This window comes from Serinus canaria, chromosome 4 (genome assembly GCF_022539315.1).
Source record: "Serinus canaria isolate serCan28SL12 chromosome 4, serCan2020, whole genome shotgun sequence".
Taxonomy (NCBI): Eukaryota; Metazoa; Chordata; class Aves; order Passeriformes; family Fringillidae; genus Serinus; species Serinus canaria.
In genome coordinates this window covers 1,914,887-1,936,265 of record NC_066317.1, presented here as the reverse complement: position 1 = coordinate 1,936,265, position 21,379 = coordinate 1,914,887, and the positions used below count along the sequence as shown (strand labels likewise).

At 45.5% G+C, this 21,379-nt stretch overlaps 3 protein-coding genes across 14 annotated transcripts in view; 1 reads left to right on the top strand and 2 right to left on the bottom strand.

Moving 5' to 3' along the window:
* The window catches only part of ALPK1 (alpha kinase 1), a 33,091-nt gene extending 30,783 nt beyond the window's left edge, over positions 1 to 2,308 (bottom strand). The window contains exon 1 of one of the 3 annotated variants that reach the window (XM_030238914.2): positions 2,235 to 2,308. The gene's annotated coding sequence lies outside the window, so the exon portion shown is untranslated. Of the gene's footprint in view, positions 1 to 1,166; positions 1,253 to 2,234 lie in introns of those variants that run through there. The other 2 variants (XM_018913272.3, XM_018913271.3) reach the window with 2 other exon arrangements.
* Positions 1,375 to 5,871, top strand: TIFA (TRAF interacting protein with forkhead associated domain). Of its 9 annotated transcripts, none has more exons than XR_007777413.1 (4): positions 1,381 to 1,634; positions 2,256 to 2,439; positions 2,686 to 2,801; positions 4,176 to 4,611. XR_007777413.1 is itself a non-coding variant. In XM_018913268.3 (4 exons), the coding sequence occupies exons 3-4, from the start codon at positions 3,796 to 3,798 to the stop codon at positions 5,233 to 5,235; spliced, it is 639 nt and encodes a 212-aa protein (XP_018768813.1). In that variant the 5' UTR covers positions 2,326 to 2,439; positions 2,686 to 2,801; positions 3,674 to 3,795; the 3' UTR covers positions 5,236 to 5,871. The 9 variants fall into 9 exon arrangements, 7 of the variants coding, with proteins under 7 accessions (XP_018768813.1, XP_030094776.1, XP_018768812.1 ...); XM_018913268.3 differs by lacking the exons at positions 1,381 to 1,634; positions 4,176 to 4,611 and adding exons at positions 3,674 to 3,818; positions 4,620 to 5,871 and having other exon boundaries at positions 2,326 to 2,439; XM_030238916.2 differs by lacking the exons at positions 1,381 to 1,634; positions 4,176 to 4,611 and adding exons at positions 3,155 to 3,818; positions 4,620 to 5,871 and having other exon boundaries at positions 2,326 to 2,439.
* Positions 5,872 to 7,640: 1,769 nt separating this feature from the next.
* On the bottom strand, positions 7,641 to 19,435 carry AP1AR (adaptor related protein complex 1 associated regulatory protein). Of its 2 annotated transcripts, XM_009089366.4 has the most exons (10): positions 19,269 to 19,432; positions 16,269 to 16,317; positions 15,594 to 15,620; positions 15,107 to 15,132; positions 14,608 to 14,704; positions 13,801 to 13,899; positions 11,897 to 11,961; positions 10,908 to 10,981; positions 10,029 to 10,157; positions 7,641 to 9,155 (listed from the first exon to the last, which is right to left on the bottom strand). In XM_009089366.4, exons 1-10 carry the CDS (start codon positions 19,343 to 19,345, stop codon positions 8,884 to 8,886), a joined length of 915 nt encoding a protein of 304 aa, XP_009087614.1. In that variant the 5' UTR covers positions 19,346 to 19,432; the 3' UTR covers positions 7,641 to 8,883. The 2 variants fall into 2 exon arrangements, with proteins under 2 accessions (XP_009087614.1, XP_018768809.1); XM_018913264.3 differs by lacking the exon at positions 13,801 to 13,899 and having other exon boundaries at positions 19,269 to 19,435.
* Positions 19,436 to 21,379: the final 1,944 nt, after the last annotated feature.

Here is a 21,379-nt window from a genome sequence, read left to right as displayed (position 1 = left end):
CCGTGCCCAGGCTCGTGTGACAGGTGACAAGACGCAGTGAGGCATTTAATGCCAGGGAAAGCCAGCAAACAGGGCTCAGGTGCCTCGGGAGACGCTCCTGGGGTATGGAGAGGGCTGGAGGGGACAGCCACCCATCTTCTGCACCCTTCTTGGGCTTCCTGAGCCCAAAAAAAACCACGGGAATTAGACTCAGAGACAACATTTACACCTGAGCCCACAGGCAAATCCGAGCACCATGTTGACAGTTTTGATAACCAGGTGCAAAATCTGACCTTAGGAGAGAAAGGCAGAACTGTGGAAATCTCAGCACAGCAGAAATCAGGCCAGAATTCCTGCTGATTCAGCAGGGTCAGGAAACTTCCATCGTGTGAATTTAAATAGCAGGGACAAGGAGAAAGGTTCAGACAGGTCTGGAAAGGCTTTTATGCCATAACAGAGACAGAACTATAAAGGACATTTTTCCCAAGTGTCCAAGAAATGTCACCACAGCATTCCCAACTCATAAGCACTCCCACAGATGATTGAGAGACCATACTTCCTATAACTCTTCTGACCTACCATGAACATGCCAGAAAGAGAAAGAAACACATTTCCCCTCACCGACTCCTGTTTCCTCAGCCAATTAAGACTGACAGCAACATAAAAGTTCCTGGTGTTTTTCCATTTCCCAGATTTACCTATGGATTTGGTTCTGGAGTTAGGAGTCAGTTGTCAGAAAAACAAAACACCGTCACAGCCACGGCAAAACCACCTCAGTCTTCCGAGGAAGACACTAAATTAGCCCAACACCACATTTATCTGCGGTTTCACTGTCAACCAAAGACATTTCAATGAAAAGAAGAAGTTATTGTAATACTGGAATGACCTCTTCTACAGAACAGAACAATTTCATGAGAAACATCACCCAAAAACCCCACAGGCACAGAGTGCCTGCATTTTTTTCTTTTTTTTTCCTCATAAAGGGCAAACCTGGAGCTGTTTTCCTGAAGCTGGCAGCGTTTCAACTGACTAGAAACTTATTGAAGAGAGAAGCTGCAAATCCAGTTCCTGCCCTCTCCTGTACAAAATCACACAGAGCTATACTTAAATCATAAAACAATAAAGGAATATGCAGCTAATTCGACGTTACACAATCCTAGGGAAAAAAGGGAAAGGTCTCTACATACCTCAATAGACACAAGTATCAAAATAATCCCGTCAGAAAAGTTGCCTGCTGACCTGGGACTCTGCTCTTTCCGGAAACAAAGGGCTGACAGGAATTATAACCATCGACAGATGCAACAAATAGCAGGATTGTGCAATTCTGGCTTTTCCAGAAGGCAACAAAGTATTCCATTTTTCTTGCGTGTGAGCACACAGGCCCAGCCCTGCCTGCTGTAAAAAAATGCCTTCACTCTGGGAGAAAGTTGGAACAATCTGCTCTCCTTCTCTGCCTTTCAGCACAACCTCTTCCAAAACACAGTTTAATCCCTTTTTTTCCCCCCCAATGTCAGGGAGAAGAGCCCATGGAACAGCCGCATCAGGAATAAAAGTTATTCCACAAGAGCTACAAGGGAACTTATCAACCCACAAGTCACTGACCTGTTTGTTGAAGATATGGAAAAAAACCACAAGTGAAAAACGGTTTGTATGAGGTAAGGCAGAATTTCATGGCCCATGCCAGAGCAATGAAGCCCTCAGTGCCTGCTGGGCAGGCACAGGGAAGGGAGGACAGGGAATGTTTGGGATCCGCATGGAAAATGATCGGGTTCGCTTCGCCACTTGTCCTGGGCTGGGGGGTGGCACAGGTGAACATGGAAAACCAAGCCGCTGGATAAAGGAGAATCCACGGCTGTCTCGGGATTGGTAAAGGGAGGGAAAAAAGAGCTGAGGAAAAGTTTTCAGAGCAGTTCAGACCGTCGGCCCGGGGATGATTATTTCCCACAGGCGTGCCATGAACCCGAACTGCGGTTGCTTGAAGCAGACAACCAAATATTTTAAAACGATCAATTTAAGAACATCATCAGGTCAACCCATATGCTTATAAAACGCTTACCGAAGCGTTTTACTCCTCAAAGCGTTCATCTGGGGGGTAAAACCAGAATTATTTTGTCTGACAGCTGAGCCCGTATACTTGTGATCCCTGACAGGGCTCTGAACACAGCTCTGTCCCCGCTCAGAGACCCTGGAGAGACCTGTGGCTATTCCTTCAGAGTTATCCACTGAAATCAATAATTTTGATCTATTTTTCTTACTTTTTCCCTTTACTTTTAAAGACGTCCTACTTCCGGCCCCGCGGTGCCCTCAGCGCTTCCCGCCTCGGCACGGCCCGTCCCGGCTCCTCCCGCCTCCCGCTCCGGCTCCTCCCGCCTCAGCGCTTCCCGCCGGCTCCCTCAGGAGCTACCGGGAGTCAGGAGCCGCTGCAGCCCTCGGCGGCCGCCGGAGCCCCGCTCCCGCCAGGTGAGGAGCCGGCCGGGCCGGGCCGGGCCGGGCTGGGCTGGGCCGGGCGGCCGTGAGGGGAAGGAAGGCAGCGGGATGTCGCCGAGCAGTGCCGATGGGCTCGGTCCCGCAGATCCCGGGCTGGCCGTGCTGTGGGGTGGGGAGGTGGCACCCAGCCTTATCCAGGAGCCGGAGCCCATATCCGTAGGGCTTCCCGCTCTTCTGCTGCCTCTGGAAGTGGGGGTGATGACGCTCGCCGTCCCCTAGGAGAGGAGGATGAGGTGAGAGCGCGGTGGAGGGACGGACAACAGCGGGGCAGCGGCCGCCTTAGAGCTGCTGGAGAAGTCTACAGAAGGTTTCTTCCTCCTGGCCAATGCACTCTAGTAAGTCGAAACTCCTTTTTAGTAGAAACTCCTCTGGCAATTACGTGAAGGAGTGTTCAGTGTGCTCGACCTCGGCGGGCCTTTGAGGCAGGAGCGGGCGGCCGTGAGGGGGATGCCTGAGGGATGGTGGATCCGGAGCGGGGTCTGTGGGAGCTGCCGGGATCCAGGTTCGTCACTGGGTGCTGCCGGAGCAGTGGGTGGTTGGTCTATTTTTAAAATTAATGTAGCCATCTGTAAAATGGCTGCATTAAATCTTCAGTAATTTGCACTGAAGTCGTGAGGCACAGAAGTGTCTCTGAACTGCGGGCTGAGCTGCAAACATAATGAAAGTGCTCTGTGGTTTCCCCCTTCAGCAAAGATGACCTAATGTAATATCCCCTTACTGGTGCAAAACGAGGAAGGGCAGAGCTGGGCACGGGGACAGTCCCTGCTGGCCCACAGAGCTGCTCCCAGCGTCCCAGAGGGAGCTGGGGAATCCACAAGGAGGAGGGACTGGTAATGGTGCCACCACAGCTCGGCTCACAGATGGCCAAGGAGTCACCTGCTATCAGGCTGTCTGTCTGCATCCCTGCCAAAAGCACAGATGATATCTCCTGGCTTGTTTGAAAGGGAGCTCTGCTGGAAATTCTGTGTTTCACTCATCATCTGTGCTGTTGCAGACTGCTTCAGTAACCAAGCTGAGGTTGCTGAGCTGCTGTGTCAGAGCTGTTGCTGGTTTTGTGTTAAAGGTGCAAAGGGAGCAGTTTTGAGGTTTCACAGAGAAAACGATGCCCTGAGACACCACCACGCACTCTGCTTGGTGTTTGGGTGCAGTGTGTAAAAACCACAAGTCAACCCCATCATCACAAAACACAATCATCACTTCATTGCAGTGATGATTCAGCTGCTCATAAAGCTCTGGATGGAGCTGGTGAGCTCCAGAGCTGTGTGAGACACACTGGGAACTTACTGCAATCTGGATGTGGAAACATCTGCACTGTGTGATACCAGTTAAATGGCTGCTCACATGTTTCTCTGGTGAGTAACTGGGAACTCATTTGCTGGTTTCTGCTTTCAAATGGCAAGGCTTTTCTTTTCAAGGCTCAGTTTTAGTGTGGGAAGACACTGGCCTTGCATTCAGAGAGCCAGATGGCAGCCTTTCCTGAGCTGTCTCAGGTTTTATTAGGATGAACTGCAGTCGCTCAGGCTTTGGAACAGAATTTGTTTCATAAGTATGTGGTCTCTGTGCTGCAAGTGAAGACCTTAGAAAAACAACACAAAACTACCAAACCCAAGAAATGTAAATATTTTTAGCACTTCTGCATCAGCAGAGAGCTGGGATTTCCCAGCAGACAATGGAGAAATAGCTGGAGGTGGTGACAATTCCTCTTTTAGGTCTCGTGGACAGTCCAACCTTTTCCATTCACTTTTTGTGCTGTCCCAGCCGTCACTCTCTAAACGCTTTTTCCGTGCAAGAGGTCACTTCGGAGAGCCCAAGGAATGCTTTATAAATATTTGATTGACCACTGCCTGCAGACAGACTGTTGGTAAAGGTCTCCTGGTACCTGAGAGCAGAGCACACAGGCCCAGCCAGTTCTGCCTAGCCCCATTTTAAGCCTACCAAGCAAACCTAACTGCTAAATGACATATTTCCTGCGAAGATAAATCGCAAAGAGCTTGCTGGCAGCTGCGGTGAGTTGTGGCTGCTGAGCTCCCACTCCTGTGCTTCCAGGTATCTGGAAGCTTCCAGGTGTCTGGAGGCTCTGTGCAGTCAGTGGAGAGGAGCACAGGGAATATCCCAGCGCCACCCCGCTGACACCAATCTGTTGGGTTCCGCAGCCGCTCCGTGCCGTGGGTTTGGCATCTCCCGGCACCAAGGGCTCCTCTCATCATGAGCTCCTTCGAGGAGGCCGAAACAGAGGAGACAGTGACGTGCCTCCACCTGACCTTCTACCACCCTGGGCAGGCCGAGAAGATGATGTTCCGCTGCTTGGATTTCTGCCAGCGGCAGCAGCTGCGGGCGGACGACACGGCCAAGTTCGGCCGCGACTCCAGCCTGTGCGGCTACAGCCTGGTGGACACGCGCGTCTCCCGCATCCAGTTCTCCCTGCAGTTCTACAGGAAGCTCCACACCTCCGAGTACGCCTTCGAGATCAAGAACCTGAGCAAGAAAACGAAGCTGACCGTCAACCAAACGGAGCTGGGTTACTTGAACAAAACCGACCTGCCCTGGAGGTGCATCATCTGCTTCGGGGACTACCAGATCCTGGCGGAGATTCAAGAAGGGGAGGCCACGGATTATTTTGAGACTCACTTGCACTTGGCTGAAGCACCCATCTTACAAGAAAGGTGCCTGCCATCCCTGCAGCCTGTGCCCGAGAATGGCATTTCTCCTTCCTTTCCTCTTAGCCAAGGTAAAAGCCCCACAGAGATTGATGAGAACGAGATGTGCTAGCGGGGAGAAGGAGGCTGGATCAGCTTTCGTAGCCTCCAGCATACACGGCCCTCACCTCAGCCCGGTGTTCTTGGTGGTGCTCACTGACTGCTGCACATCAGTCTTCTTTGCTCGGTGTTTTCAGCACAGGCATTCCAGAGCACTGCTCCACAGGAATGGATTCCTGCCACTGCCTTCATAGAGGGCTCTCTGATGCTCAGAAAGGTGTGGGAGATGAGGAGCCACTCAAATCCATGGAATCCCAGAGCCATTGCCACGTGCCTTGGAAGGATATTTGACAGGCATTCATACAGAGCATGCACAGCAGGGTTTGGTCCCAGCCAAGGGGTGACACAGTGTCTTGTTGCATATTATACTTTGTGCTCTGCTTTGCACACCAAATCCCAAACAGTATTTTTTGCGAGCCTAGGTTGTGACTTCACAGATTTTGCAACTTAGAAACACTTTGTCCTTTTATGTTTTGATTAGCTTCAAAGCAAGGTTTCTTTTTTATTTTTACTTATTTAATTAACATATATATTTTTTTTGCAAGTTTACTTTTGCTTGTGATGTAGACAAACATGTAGCATTGATAATCATGGTCTAATGTGGATAAAAATCCACAAAAATTTTGCAATAAATACATTTTGTTCCCTAGTAAGGGTTCGCTCTGTTATATAGCTGTAATCTAAAAGAATTTTTGCAGAATAAAATTATTTCCAGGACCATCAAGATAAGAGACTGTCACTGGCACTATTCCAGGCTTTCCAAAATTGCCATAGCTCCAAGGTAAGAATTTACGTAAATACTTTCAGGAAGTTTTCTACCTCTACTCCTCTACCCAAACCTCTCTAATAATTTTCTTGTCTTCTAAGTATTTCTCAGGTTGTTTCAGTCAAGTTTTTCTTTGTCAGGGGCTCAGCTTTTCATTGGCATTTGGCTTTTTTATTTTGTCAAGTATTTTAGCTCGCTTGAAAGACACATTGGGGAAGAATAGGAGTTACCCATTTTATCACCCCCTAAATATTAGGATGCATTTCAGCATTAATCATGCCAAGAAAACCATAATTATAACTGAGGGGAGGAACAGCTGAGATTAAGGCAACCAACCAGGAGTGAGAGAAACCCACATGGGAGAGGCAGTGAAACTCAAAGAGAGGCTTATGTAGGATTTGCCCGTTCATCTCCTCTGTGACAAAATTACTTTGTTGCCATGTTTTCCACTCTTGGAAGCAGGCTGTGGCTTCCAAACAACAATCACTTGCTCAGCTGTATTTACCTGAGGAAAGAATCACCGTGTAAAATGCCCATTAAAAAACGGATTGCCTCCCATCACTACATTGATCTGACCAGCAGAAGGTAATTTACACAAGGAAGGTTGTTTTGCCTTTAAAAGGCGTGGGTGCAGCTGCTCATTTCCAACAGAAGGGCTCCATGCTCCAAACTCCCCGGGTCTTCTGCAACAGGTCCCCAAAAGAGACACTGTGGGATTCAGCAGGACTCTGACATGGCTGCCACAAACCCAGCAACAGATACCACACTGCCAAATGTAAGACTTGCTGAAAATTTTAATGACTCTTGAATTTGTGCAGATAGGCATTTTACAGTACCCTGGAACTGCTTCACATGAGCTGTTTGTAGAATCCCTCCATTTCTCAAGTACCCACAGAGATGGAGCATCACTTCCAAAGTCACCCAGGTGCTGCACTGAGCTCTGCACATGGTATCATCAGCCATGGCTACAGAACATGCCCATCACAGAAAAAGCTGGAGTCAGCCTCCTTTTCCTCAGTGCTTGTTCATCCCAAGGGAGGGCAGGACTGTCAGCTAATTCACTTCCTCAAGGCATGGTCAGGACAAGGTCACCTCATGTTCCCTGGCCAGGAGGAGCAGTGACCAGTGCAGGGGAGGTGAGTTTCAGCAGGTAAAAAACATGTTATTTACATGTTGAGGAGGTTGCCTTCCTTCCCATAGGAATATACAAAGAAATGTCCAGGAGAAGTCACACAGCAGTAGCTTAGGCCAAACCAAAATATACATTTGATGTGTACAGGTCTTTAAAGCTCATTACAAGTATTGCAAATGGAAATAATGGCAGTAAAATATTTTCAGAGACATAGCTACAACTGAAATGAAGAAATGGAATGTTACCAACAGGGCTTATCTTGTTGTCTAGGGTTATTTGTACACATGTAACCCCAGGGGGCAGGATTTCTGTTCCTTATCCACACTGCAATGACCCAAATATTCCAAATAGCTTCAGGTGAGCTAAACCACATTTTTCACATAGCTTTCACCAGCAAATTCAGTTCTGATGATTGACAGAGCAGGTTCATTACTTACCGCAACATGTTCCTTTTACTCCAAAACAAAGTCAAACCCTGTCACCCTTTTTGCCCCTGGAAAAACGAGACAGCTGCACAAAATAATGGCAGAGTAGAATGGCTTTACTTTGAAACTTTGGGGAGAGCTTGAGACCTGCAAGTACTTTGCAGGTTCTCTTTAGTTAAAAAGTAAGATTGACATGGAATACCAGGGGGAGACCACACAGCACAGGACAGCAGTGGTGCAGTCACTGAACACCTCCTGGGATTTCAGCCCATATTAGCAGGATTAACCATCCACTTCAGAGGCACAGGAAAGGCAGAGCACTTGAACACACTGTTAAAACATGAATTTTTCTTCTTTCTTTTCAAAATGCAGGTGTAGAAATTCAGTCTTTAGGGTCTTGTTCTTCCCTCCCCGCTGGGAGCAGAGCCATCATCCCTCCCCCAGTTTGCTCATGGGACGTTGCTCTTCCATAACTGTTCTGGTCCAGTGGAATTATAAATTTTCCACAACTGAAGAATTTTAAAGACCATGGAGCAACAGAGGTTGGTCTGTTCAGGGGGGCTGGGAAAACAAGACTTTGGTCCTCCCAGTTCTCCACTGGTTAAAATTCCCATTTTATTGACACATAAAGAGAATTTATATTTAGGTTTTGCTTTTCTATCTAGCACACGCTTACTAAGTCTGGCATATATTATACAAGGCGGTACCTTACCTAACCTGATGAGTTCTACTGTGTTCATTGAGGTTAACCGTGCTTGGCATAAAGTAAGTAAAAAAATAAAACAAATGGGAAACTGACAACAGAAGACTAGGAAGGCTTTAAGCGAGACAGGGGAAAATCTGAAAATTTGCCATGTCTCAGATTTGTTTTGCAGCTCTTGCTTTTTCACCCTCTAAAAAGCTGAAGAGCAAGTCAAAAAGCACAGAAATAGAAATTTTTAAAAATTATTTCTCTATCTTCAAGTATTAAATTAAGGAGGGCTGTATTAAATTATAGAGGACTGTTTCTGAGATATATATTAGGCCAATGATCAATTTTAAAACAAAATCAATAAAGACATCATCCAGAAGAAAAAAGGCAAGTTAACATACAGATAAGTCAAAGCTACCAAGCTCCAATTTAGTGCAGATAATTTTATATTAAATCCAGATACCCAGAAATATACACAACAGTTTTCACAAAAGTGGAGAAGGTAGATGATAAAATTGCACTTAGTTCTGAATTCAGACAGCGAGCCGCTCGCCCGTCAGAAAAAGGGCAGCGGGTTCCAAAGAAGCAGAGGAGCCTCGCGGGTTCCACTTCCCTTTCCAGCGTCTGGGGACAGGCAGGGATGGTCACTATCTGTCCTGGCGCTCGCACTCCGCCAGCCTGACGTCCGAGGCCGACAGTTCCAGCACGGGGTTGACGAAGCCGGCGTACTCGGAGTTGCCGTTGTCGTCCAGGGCGGCGGCGGCGCTGACGAAGTCGTTCTCCCACTCCAGCCCGTTGGAATCATCGGAGGCTGAGGCCGGGTGGCTCCCTGGCTTCCTGCTGTTGAACTTCAGCGCCGCCCGCAGGATGTCCTCCTCTGTCTTGGAGCGCTCCCGCACCGGGATCATCCTGTTCATGCCTGCCAGGGAACACACACACACGCGGCAAACACGTGAGGTTGCACCTGGCAGTTTATGTTCCTGCCAGGAGAAACTAAGGTAGGATTTGGACAGATGCTGGATTCAGTGGTCTAGGAAAGGTCTGCGGTTTGTTTGATTCCACACAAAAGAAGGTTCTGGACACTGCTCAAAGACATCTAAGCTGTGGTTTTGTCAGTAATTACAGACATTAATCACCTATTACATTGGCTAAAAAAACAAACCCTTGCTTTTTTTTGTGAGCCTTTCAATAGTCAAGGTCTCAACATTATGGATAAACTTTCAACTAAGTTTTTGCAGGTTTAGTGAACAAAAGAGAAAGTATTGTATGCAGAACACACCTGTAACAGCAGCAACGATACTGCTGTATCACTGCTGGGATACTCCTTGGAATGCAGATCCCAGTTCCCAGGGGATGTTACAGTGCCAGTAACAAGGGTTTTTTGCCAAAATATTGAAGTCAGACTCCTGACCAACCTCCACATTTTGAAAGGAAGAAGAAACACTTCCTTCTGCTCCTGGCTCACGAGAGGGCAGCATTTCTATACCACGACTTCTGTCAGGAGTTTACAATTCCACAGAATGCAGGGAAATTTTTTCATTTATCTACTGGAGCATTGTAATAAATTCATTCATTTATTAGGGCTATCTCCACATTTATCAAAAATAAGGAACTTTTCTCTGTAAAAATAATTTACAGTTTTAACCATTATAAACTTGACAGAAATTCCATCAGAAACAAGTTTTAAATCACCTTCCCTTTTGAAAACAACAAATTTACAATGAGCACAGCCTAAACTGTCAAGATCTCTAACTTTTGGGTTCAGGATGAAGCTGAAATGCAGGATAAATACCTTCTTCATCCTCCCACTCTAAATCCAAGGAGGTGCTGTCATCGTTCCCACTCACTGATTTGGTTTTGGTCATCAAGTCACAACTGCTCTCCGTGTTGGGTGTCAGCACCGTGGCATCAGATGAAAGCCCTATTTAAAAAAAACAACCCATAATGTATTTTTAATGCGTAAATGTACTTGAATTTCAGGTTAAACATGCAAAAGTAAATTTTTAAATTAAGCTTTCATTGTGCTTTGTGGCCATTTAAACCTCAGGAATGCTGGAAAAGGCAATTTATCAGTTCAAAGAGTAATCAGTAGCTTATTAATAGTCAATATCACTGAAATATTGCCTAATTAGAACTAGAAATGAATTTAATAAGCTTGTATGAAGACTTTTAAAAAAAAAAACCCAAACCCAAATCAAGCCTCTCCTCCCCAAAAAACTAAACTGCTCACACAGCCATCGACCCCCACCTTAGTGGTTGTCATGTACTGTCACCAAAACTCACAGATAAAAGCTTATCAAATTATTTTCCTCTAAAATGTTAGTGGAAATTTTTAGTGCAGGCAGCCAAATTCACCTCCTGCACTTCATTAGGAAAAAATTAAGCATTAATATGACTCTAATTACTTTGCCAAGGGATGATTAAAAAAGCTATTAACACACATCTGCATCTGCAACTGGTTTTACAAGAAATGTTCATCACCATCTTTTATTTCCCAGATAAAAAAATTATCAGATGTTTCAATTACAGATACATGTATGCACATTTTGTATTTGTGTGTGTAAACATAAAACTATACAAAATCTGTGTTTATCTAGAAAAAGAAGCAGCACTCTGTGCCCCTCAGGGTCCCTCAGCATTTAAAGATGTGCCTAAGGAAAGGCAGACTTACTGCTGCTTCGGAAAGCTTCATACTGGAATTTTGTGTTCCTCAGGAAAGGATCAAGGTCCTCCTCTGCCACATAGCTGCAAGAACATAATTTTTATAGCTTTAGAAACCTCCAAGGCTGCCATCAAAAATATGTTAATCCACATGCCCCCAGCTCTGTGCTACAAAGCACGTAAACACTGAACTAAATGATGTACAAAATCATCTGCAAAATGCCTTTCTGTTCCTGTTCATCAAATCCTCTCCCAGGCTGTGCTTCTGCTCAATTTTTATTAGTATTTTCAATTAAAAATCAATTTACTAACTCAAAACAACACTTCCCATCTCTTCATCACTTAAGATAAAATCTCCTTAATTTTCAATTCATATTTTAAGTGATGAATTCAAACCCTGCTCCTGAAGTCCTTTGTTTCTAAAATCTGGCCAGCTCCTACTCCATTTTCTCAGCTCCTATTCTAACTGTGCTTCCATAGAAAAATTCTTCCTGTCCACCTTGTCTTCTGGGCATGAACTCTTTCTAAAATCAAACACCACTCCACTGTAAATTTCTCCACTTGTTTTTTTTTTGACTTGTTTTTCTCACCTCCACCACTGAACACAGGAGGTGAGAATGAAGAGACTTAAATAAACACATAAAATATTTAATAAATATATTTTTTAAAAAATTTAAGACTATTAATGAAGGAACGGGCAGACTCTATAAACCATTTAAATAGCGTGTTTCTACTGGGTTTTTAAAACGGGGTCCTGAACAATAAAAACACTTAATGTTAGCTGAAATTTCACATAGAAACACCTTTCTAAACTAAACCACTGGATTTTGTGTGTGTGTAAATATCTGTTAGCAGCTGGGAGTAGCACTGCATGCAGCAGTCTAGTAACTCCATCAACAACCAGAATGAACCCAAAATACCCCCTAGCTATCCAGATGAGGAACAGGGCTACAGACAGTGAAGGCTGTGAGTTATCAGGAATAAAGTTTGGTCTCTTACCTCTGGAACTCTCCATTGTTAACAGCATGTGCTCTCTGCTGTGTTATCCTGTGCTGCCTACGTTGCTATCAAGAGAAGCGAAGGGTTGTAAAAGCTGAACACTCAAAACAGAGCTCTCAACACTTTACCCTATTTTATGCACCCCCCCAAAACCCATCAGTTTTTAGAAACCTCAGTCAGGACTGCACCTGTCTTGTCTCCTGTCTTCTTAAAAGTGTTTTCAGTGCACAACTAACACCTGGGTGATGTTGGATTTCTTTTGCTCCGTGCCCAGGAAGGGCCACCCTGCCATTTAAAAGATAAATATTTCCTACAAATCCTTTCATCCCTGTGCAAAGCAGTGCTGCCGTCTCCTCTGGCTGTCTCCATCAGCACTAAGTGCTTCATCTATATTAATAACAGCTTTGCTGCCTTGCAGGGCCAAAAGTATTAATAACTCTGCTAATGTCAACTTCATCGGAGAACTGCTCTTTGCCTTGGGTCTGGGGAGGTAACTGCACTGGGTCTTGTGTTTTTCAGTCCCAGGATGATGATGGTGGGGTTGTTTTCTGTCACACTTTGCATCCTGGATATTTAAATGACAATAACTGCAGGTGGAAGTGTGCAAATGGGGAATGTAGAGGAAAAAAAAGTGGAAGCAGAAATATCACATTGTGGTGGTTAGAGGTGAAAAGCTTCAAGAGCGCAGAGAGGAACAGACAGAAATTTGGCACAACACAGTCAACAAATCTGTCAAAATCAATTACTGACACACACAACCATTTTCTTTTAGGATTCCTATACCCACATAATACCCAATTTAGATTATCTCCCTGTTTTGCCAGGTCACATCCCACTATCCAGCACTGCCAGTTCCAGGACACACACATATTAAAATTCTCTGCTGTTACAGACCCTGACATTTAGCAGGGCAACATCAGCAAGCCAAATGAGCTTTGAGAGAGGCCACACTACCAAGGAAAAAGCCATTTTCCCATTTGTGCCCACAAACAGCAGGGAGATGAGTGATGCATTCCAAAATAGCTTCCAGTTTATCCAGAAGGGCTAAGTGCTCGAGGCATATCTGGACAAAAAAGCTTCCTTAAAATCCTTATAATCCTTATGGGTTTTGAGGAGGCTGTTTGAGCAGTAGATAAGTGGTACTAATTTTACACCAAGAGGAAATTAAAATCTCTATAATCCATTCTGTCTTAGGTCCTGACTGAAAGAAGTGCACATTAAAAATACTGAAAGACAAGAAATACAACATTCCTTGCACAGAACTTCTAAAAAAACCAGTAATGCCATTAAAAAAAAATTACTTTTGCTGGCTTTCTATAGATCATAAGTGGTAAGGAAAAAAAAGCAGGCAAAAAGGTCAGAAAGAATTAACCCTCCTACACCAAATGGCAAGGGGAGAGAAAGAAATGTGAAAGGAGAGCTATACTTAGTGACACAGAAATTAGATGAGAACTCCAGAGCAGGGTCAATACAAAACACAAAGATAAGGAGCAATACGGTGCACAAATATCTAAAGTACATTTTACAAGTCTAAATGATGTCTAAATTAAACGTGTGCTTAATTTCAGGGTTTTTTTTTTACCCAAAAGCCATCACAGATCATTTTTACATTTAAGATCAGTAACTTCTACATATTATATAAGAGGAGTGTGAAGCTAATTATAGACTAAAATTATAACTCGTTCAAAATCTCTACTCGGTGACAGAAGCTGTTTCAAACAATTATGGTGATTTTCAGCTGCTCCAACCAGCTGCACTTCCAAATCTTGTACTTCTTTCTCTACTTTGCAAGCCAAAGCCATTTCCTTGTCAGGTCTCCTGAGATGGAAAGGGTATCAGGGAAGTCTGCACACATGGGAACAGGACAGAGGCTCTCATAAATATTGGGGTCTTTTTCCCCTCACCTCCAAGAGCTTTTTCTGCTTTGCTGCCCTGGCTGCTTGACGTTGTGCAGCATATAAAGCCTCCTCTTCTAGTCTTAACTTCTCCTCTTGTAAGGCTAACTGTGTATGAACAAAACAGTAATGGTTAACAAAAGCAGAACCTATCTATCTTCCTGTTATTAAAGCCATAAGTGCAAGAGAACAAAAGAAAAGCAGCTAGAAAATCAAAATAAAACAAAATTGACTACAGCTAAAGCATTAACTGGGTTTAACAGCTTCCCTCCCCACAAGCAAACAGCCCAAGAAATTTAGGTAACTACTGAGAAAACATTTATTATTAGTGAACTGCTGCAATGCTTTTTTCTATTCTATTATGGACAGCACAGTGAAAGATTTAAAGATTTTCAGTTCCATGGTTCATTGGCACTTTAGATCAAGGTTCATTCAAGTTTCTACATTGTATTCCACATCATATTCCATTAACTGCTGCAGCACTAAAACAGAACAACAAACAAGTGTTTTTTCCCTTAAGAAAGTTGTGGAGAAAATTCAGCACAGGAAAAGTTGAATCAGGAATATTCCCATTTGGTCTTGCACTGCAAAAAGGGTCCAATTTAAGAGATACTGGTCAGAAACCCAGCCTATATATTCCATTTTTTCAGCTCAGAGGCTATGAAAAAGAAGGAACTCGTGCACCTTGTAGGCTAAAAAATACCAACTGCTGAACAAAACCCAATTGTTCCATGTGAGTGCAATCTCCTGGTGTCCATGGCTGATCCTAACATTTCTGGAAGAAAAACCACTTGTTCTCTCACTGTGACCACTTACCTCTGACTGAAGCTTCAGATCAACAACCCTCTGCTTCTCAGCAATGGAGTCGTAGTGTCTCTCTTTCAGGTCTGCAATTTCTTCCTCAGTCAGAGGCCTGGGGAAGCACAAAAAAGCCCCATCTATTATTCATGCATGACAACCCTTTATTTGCACTCTGACATATCTGTGTGGTCTTTCCTGACCAGTCCTTTAATGCACATCCAACAGGCTCTGCTTGTGGCCTGCTCCTCCTGAAAGTTCCAGCTTGTTCAGGACTGTGCTGTCTCTCCTTGCTCTCACAATATATATTATTTATATCTTTACAGAAAGCTTATTTTCAGAACCATCTCTGCCAACAGAACTACTGGAACAGAACCATTACTGTCACTGCAGTCCTAACCTCACTTTTTTTCCCCCTTACTTGTTTTTGTCCCTTGTTTTTCCCTTACTCCATTTTGTTTAGTGCTCCCAGTGGGACAGCAGAGGGAAGGAAAGGTCCTCAGGCTCAAAGTCTTACCTGTGACTGCTTCCTGGGCTCTCCCCCTGTTAAAATAAATAAAAAAGCCTGATTTTTTGCAAAGACAGAGCACTTCCAGAACTTCCCTTAGCAGAGCAACCCAGGTCCATTTCTGTTGTCAGACCAAGGGCACTTGCTGAGTCTTATGCAAGAGTTAGACCAGCAGCAAATTCTCCTTTGAGTCACCCCAAACACACTTTTCCCCACACCTCTTCTTTTCTTTTCTTTCTTCCCAAAGTCCATCATGCCCCCTTCCTTTGGGGGTTATTGCCCATAGTCCCCAAAACCAATTTCTTAGATCTTTATCCAAAGTCTTAAAGTCATATTCCTAGTGCTAGGAAAACAGAAAGTAAAAAAAAAAAACCAAAAAAAAAAATCTTGTGATTTAAGTCTACAGCTCAGCTTAAAGTAGGAGAACGATGCAGATGTTGGAGCCATTTTTAAGGATTGTACAAGCAGGTTTTACAATGATGCCCCAGGTACTCACCTCATCACTTTCCACCAGGTTCTCAAACTGCAGAGGAAAATCAAATAAATAATTTTTACAACTCGATATAATGAGTCACTAAAGACTCATACAGCCAATATGATTGCATATTTATGTGTCTTGTAAAAACACCACTCCAGTTCTAACAGTGGGACTGTAACCCTACTTTCAGAGGAATTTCATTTTTAGAGTTGGACCCTCTTAGCAATGTTTCTCCTCCTAACAGGAGAAGAGCCCTAATTAAAAAAGAAGCATTCTAAGCTGCACAAACTCACTCTCTCACAATGTGAAGTTCTGCAGCACAACAGATTTCCCCCTCTGCACACAACTTTCTCAACAGCCAAGCATTACCTACAATAATTAATGTTATCCTCAGTAATGGGGGCCATCTGGCTGGCCTAGGACTTGCAGAGCACAGGAGCACTCAGGGAAACTAAACCAGGTTATTCCTGGTTAACCTTACACTACCATTGCAAAAAGGATTTCAATCTGGAGGCTGGGAAAGGACCTCTGTGGACTACAAACACTACCAACTATAAAGTAACCCCAGCATCAATTTGGGCTGAAGTATGCCAGAATATTTCAGTGCTCATAAACTGTAGAAAGTGTTAAAGGCATTGCCAAGACTCAGCTTTTCCCACTTTTTCTTCAACAACTAAAAATGTAAGTGCTCACCTCTATAGTGAAGTGTTCTCCTGTTGAACACGTTCTAAAATACTTGGATCTGGAAAAATAAGTTTACAGTTAGACTGCAGAAGACTCTTCTATACACTGCAAAAGGTAAATGAGCCCGAGAATTTAAAGTAGATTTTAAAATATGTTAAGTATAAAATAACAGCAAAATCTTCATGTATTTAGCACATTGACTTATTAATTACAGCAGGGAAAGGCAAAAGCATGTAAATGCCTTCTATAGAACTGGGGAAAAAACTACAACCCTTGTGAGATGAAATCACTTGTCAGGATGCTGGACTTGACACTTACAGACTCGTAGAACGTTCTGCAATCCCTTTAATACATTTTTCCTGGAAAAAAAAGCATTGTTCCAGGCAATTTCTGAAAATGCTGTTGCTCACCATGGCACTTAACTCTTTCCTGGCATCTTGCACCTCATCAGTGCTAAGCAGTACATTTTATTTTGACAGCTTGGCACATCCAGAAGGCTGAGTCTCAGGGAAAAGCATCCTATAAGAGGTCAAGGCAATACTTTTAAACTAAAATAAAAAATTAAATTCCCATTCTAATTTTATACAGAGAATTGCTTTCTTCCCTGATTCTTTATTCACAATGCTTCCTATTTTATTTTCATTCTTTTACAGAGGACAGTTAGCCCTGTCCTCTACAAAGCCCCAGACAGTTTTAAGTTCCCTGAATACATTTTCACCTAGCCAAGGAGGTTTGGCCACCCTCCAGAAGAACATGCTAACATAAACACTCTTCAGTGCAACATCCATTCCATCGAACTGTTTCCAAAACCAGGGTTTCCAGTTGCAAGTGCTGACTGGTTCAAGGAATAAAGCCAGGGCCTCAGGGATTTCTCTACTTGCACGAAAAGATCCTTCAGCACTTGCAACCAACACCAACACTGTGACAATAATAAAAGCAACACAGCAGCCAAAGCCTGAATTATTTTAACCGTATCGGATTTCATCTCCATCTCATTTTTCTTTGGAAGCCAGTTTAGGGAGCGTCTCCCCTGGCAACTTGTTGCTCTACCCACTGGTTCCTTATTGCACAACCTTTCCTGCCACTAAAGAACCTCTTCCAGAGGATTCACTGCTGGGAAACCAGAGAGCAGAGGCCACTTTGAAGGCAACTGTGGAAGCCTGAGGTCATTAGGGACACAAACAGTTTCACCCCTGCACAAAACTTCAAGTGAAGTATCAGCAACCTATGAACATGTTTACACCTTTTATATTTCTCCTTTAAGCTTTGCTTTTCCATAGTTTTTAAAGACTTTTGGTTGGATAGCTCCTGGAGAAAACAATTCTGCTGACAGGTCACAGGATCTATAGAAACAATCAAATTAATCTTCTAAGATCTGAAGCTATTAAAGAGACTAATTTTTTATACATATATATACATACTCCATCCATATATATATAAAGCAGCACAAGTCCAAGAAAAGGCAACTTACAATCTTCCAGGACATAAAAACACCTATTAAAAACTCTATACTTAGTTGTTTAATTAGGAGTTTATCTCTTACAGGCAAATCTTGGAGCATCTAAAAATAATGAAGCTGGGGCTGGGGGAGGATATGAGTGATTACAGTAATCATTAATTTGATAAGCTACATTTTTACATTATGGTGCTCCAGAAACAGCCAAATGTGGACAAGGTGGTATCAATCTAACTTGCCAATTTTGTAATACGCCGCATTTTACAGTTTTGGTTTTAGCAGAATTCCCTGCTCAGTGGAAGGAGAATAACCTCAACACTCTGACACTGCTCTGTAAACTACCACCACCACCACACCCAGAAAACAAATCTGATCTGAAACACAGAGGCCAGCAGTCCTCTGTACATTTTATATGCCTCAGACTGTCACTGCAGGTTGTGCAACACCTGAACAACTAGACAATACAGCAGCAGGCAGTAAGGTTTGCTTCACTGGTCAGGACAGCCTGGGATTGGACTAACAGATTAACAGATGCAAGGATCGCCACTAAATTTGTCACCGAAATTGTCACTAGATTTGCCTGCTGAAGAAAGGCTAATGGCCTGTGGAAGGAGACTCAGCAAAACACACAGGAAGGAGAAGCTTTCAAGTTGTGCAGGAAGAAGCTTTCAAGTACTGCCTGGTGTTCTCAAAGCACAACAAAGTGCTACTTCAGTGCCAGCTGTCAAGGCATCGGCGGTGTTCTCATCCCCTCTGGCGGAGCACTAAAAATACAAGCAGGTATCCTCTACATGCACTGCCCCGGTTTTTCACCCCTGCCTCCGAGAAGCAGCTTGTGTGGAAGGTGAGACTCGCCTGCCAGAGCTGGTGTGAAGCAAGAGGCCACGAGCTTGCATCATGTGAAATGCCCAGCATATCTGCTGAGAACGATTTCTAGCCTAACACATCGAAAATAAGAGATGTGTAGGTATCCAGTACCGGTCAGGACATGGGAAAAGCCCAAGCATTTCCTGTTTGCACTGTGCTTTTCCGTGAACTGCTTGTGGCAGAACGAAACAGGTTGTCGCACGTTTCCAAGAGATAAGGATTCCTCGGAACCATTCTGCCACAGACATGAGTTCATCCGAACCATTCTGCTCCTGATTTATCCCCAACAGCGGCTCAGCCTCTGACTCACGGCGAGGACGAGATCACATTGCAGAAAACTGGGTGTTTTTCCATCTCTCGCACAAGCACGGCCGCCTGCACGGCTTTTGGCAACCGACCTGAAAAACCTCTCAAGGCACCTCCTGCCGGAAAAACACCGGGGCTCGGGAGCCGCTGACCCTGGAAGCACATGAGCACCGACCGCACGAACCCAACCCGCACCGAGCCCGGCGGGCTCCCGGCGCCTCCATTCCCCGGGCACGCCGGACTCCCCGAAGGAACCCAGACCCCGCAACCCGGCCCTCCCCGCCACCCCCCGGTGCCCCACGGGGAAGGCGGAGCCGGCGGGCCCGGCACCTCCCCGCCCCGGGGAGGGGAAAGGGGCAGCGGCGCTGGAGGCTGCTCACCCTCCGCCGCGCTGGATGCGGCCGGCATCCCTCCGCAGGAACAGCCCGCAGCACCACTGCGCCCAGCAGTTCCCCATGGCATCCTGCTGCCCGCAGCTCCCGCCGCCTCCCGGCGGGCTCAGCCCGCCCCGGCCGTGCGGAGGGGCGGCCGCGGACCCCCGGGAACAAAGGGCCGGCACAGCCTCGTGGCTGCGCAGGGCCGGGCGGGGCTCGCCCCAACCGACGGCACCGCCCCCGGCACCGCCCCCGGCACCGGCATCATCGGCCACATCGGCCCGCCCCTCGCCGCCGCCTGAATCCCGCCCCTAAAGCGGCTTCCCCCGTGGGGCGGCCCGCTGGGGTCATCGCACGGCAGCCCGTGCTCTGGCAGGAGGAAAACAGGGCAGGATGGAAAAGCGTCGCCAGTAAATCGTCTTTTGGAGGAGAGGAATCCCGGTCAAGGTCGCTATTATTATGAGGGGGGGGGAAATGGGGTGTCCCCCCAGTTGTCGAGGCCGGACTGGGTCAGTGCCGTCGAGATAGCAACAGCTGGAGCACACCTGGAGCACTGGCACAGTGTGGTTTTGCGAGATTCCTCGCTCGTTTTTGGTCTCTCCGGCTCCTTAAACCACAGCACCACACTGACACATGGGAACACGGAATCACAGGGTGGTTTGGGTTTGCATGGACCCTCCATTAGCCCAGATTGCTCCAAGCCCCGTCCAGCCTGGTCTTGGACACTTCTAGGGATGGAGCAGCCACAGCTTCTCTGTGCCAGGGGCTCTCCACCCCCACAAGGAGGAGTTTTTTCCTAATCTCCAATTTAATATGCAGTCTCCTCTCTTTCAGTTTGAACCATTCCCCCTTGTCAGTGGGAAATTAATGGGGTCATTACAAATACCTGGTTTGCTCCTTTCTTTTAACAAAAGTATCCCGGCGGTGGAAAGGTTAATTGGATCCCAAGTCAGCTCTCCGTTAGTAGCTCAGGACACACGCCAGGAGCCAGAGGAGCTGCTTGCTAGGACAGTGATGAGCAGCAGAAGGCGGGAGGGATCCAACAAATCACTGCCAAGCACACTGCCATGTTCTTCTTTCCCTGGAAATGTGAGGTCAGCCTGGAAAGGTACATTACTGTGATTGCATGCAGGGAGAGGGAATGAGGGCGAGGGAGACATAAAAGCAACCAGGAATTCATTACAGAAGGTGATGCTGATGGATGTGACTCAGGAGGAATACAATGCAGGGTCCAGAAAAAATTGCTGGGATATATGAATCCTCTTTACACTGTTTTCCAGGAAATGGACACTTTGGCAAGGGAAATACTGGCCCTTTCCCAAAGAGCAGTGCTGCAGTGTTATGAACAAAAAAAAGGTTACCGTTTTTTTTCCTAAGAGAAGGAGCAGCAGAGGAGTTTTTGAGTTGATCTGAGAGTGAACCGTTGGCCTAGAGTTCTTTGTTAGGGAAATGTTGTAACCGCCAGTTAAGTATCCTTAAGTATCGTCATTTGACTCTCAATTGTAGGAGATTCTTGTTTATTTCAGTACCACCCTAGCCTGCTGCCAAGAAGACGACAACCCGCCCCTCGGAGGGTGAGAGGAGAGGGGGATATTTGTGGTGTAAGAGAAAAGGGCAAGGAGGCCTGCTCCTTTTGGATGCCTTTATTAAGTGATCAGCTCTGGGGAGGGGGCCCGAGGGGTCGCGCACACCGCCACTGCTCCCTTTGGCAACGCAGAGGAGGAGAGAGAGAGAGACAGTTTTGCTTCGCAGCAGAACTGGGGCTTCCGTCCTCACGGGCGTGCCTAGGAAGACAGCTCAGGCTCCTTGTCTAGGGTCCTCATTCTGGTCCAGTTCTAGTAAGTCACGGTGACACTTAAAACCTTGCTGATAGAGTAGGGGAACTTTCTGTTGATATGGCTCATAGCTTGGTTTGTTGAATTTTTCTTCGTTTTTAAGGTCCTTTGGTTTGAGTTCTTAGAATGTCTCTTCATTTGCATATTTCCCAGGGATGTTATCGGGCGCCATCTTAGGGAGCAGGGGAAGCACTTCCCGACGGGGGCAACAAAGATATCAGTAAGGTAGGGGATTAAAAGTTTAACCTTCAACAACTGTTAACATTCTTAACTGTTACAATT

Coding starts and splice junctions, on each gene's coding strand:
- AP1AR (XM_009089366.4), bottom strand. CDS start 19,345: ATGGGGAACTGCTGGGCGCAGTGGTGCTGCGGGCTGTTCCTGCGGAGG. Junction 16,318..19,268: donor CGCATCCAGCGCGGCGGAGG/GTGAGCAGCCTC, acceptor TTATTTTTCCAG/ATCCAAGTATTTTAGAACGT. Junction 10,158..10,907: donor TGAAGCTTTCCGAAGCAGCA/GTAAGTCTGCCT, acceptor TTTTTTAAATAG/GGCTTTCATCTGATGCCACG.
- TIFA (XM_018913265.3), top strand. CDS start 2,925: ATGGTGGATCCGGAGCGGGGTCTGTGGGAGCTGCCGGGATCCAG. Junction 2,969..4,619: donor TGGGAGCTGCCGGGATCCAG/GTTCGTCACTGG, acceptor TGGGTTCCGCAG/CCGCTCCGTGCCGTGGGTTT.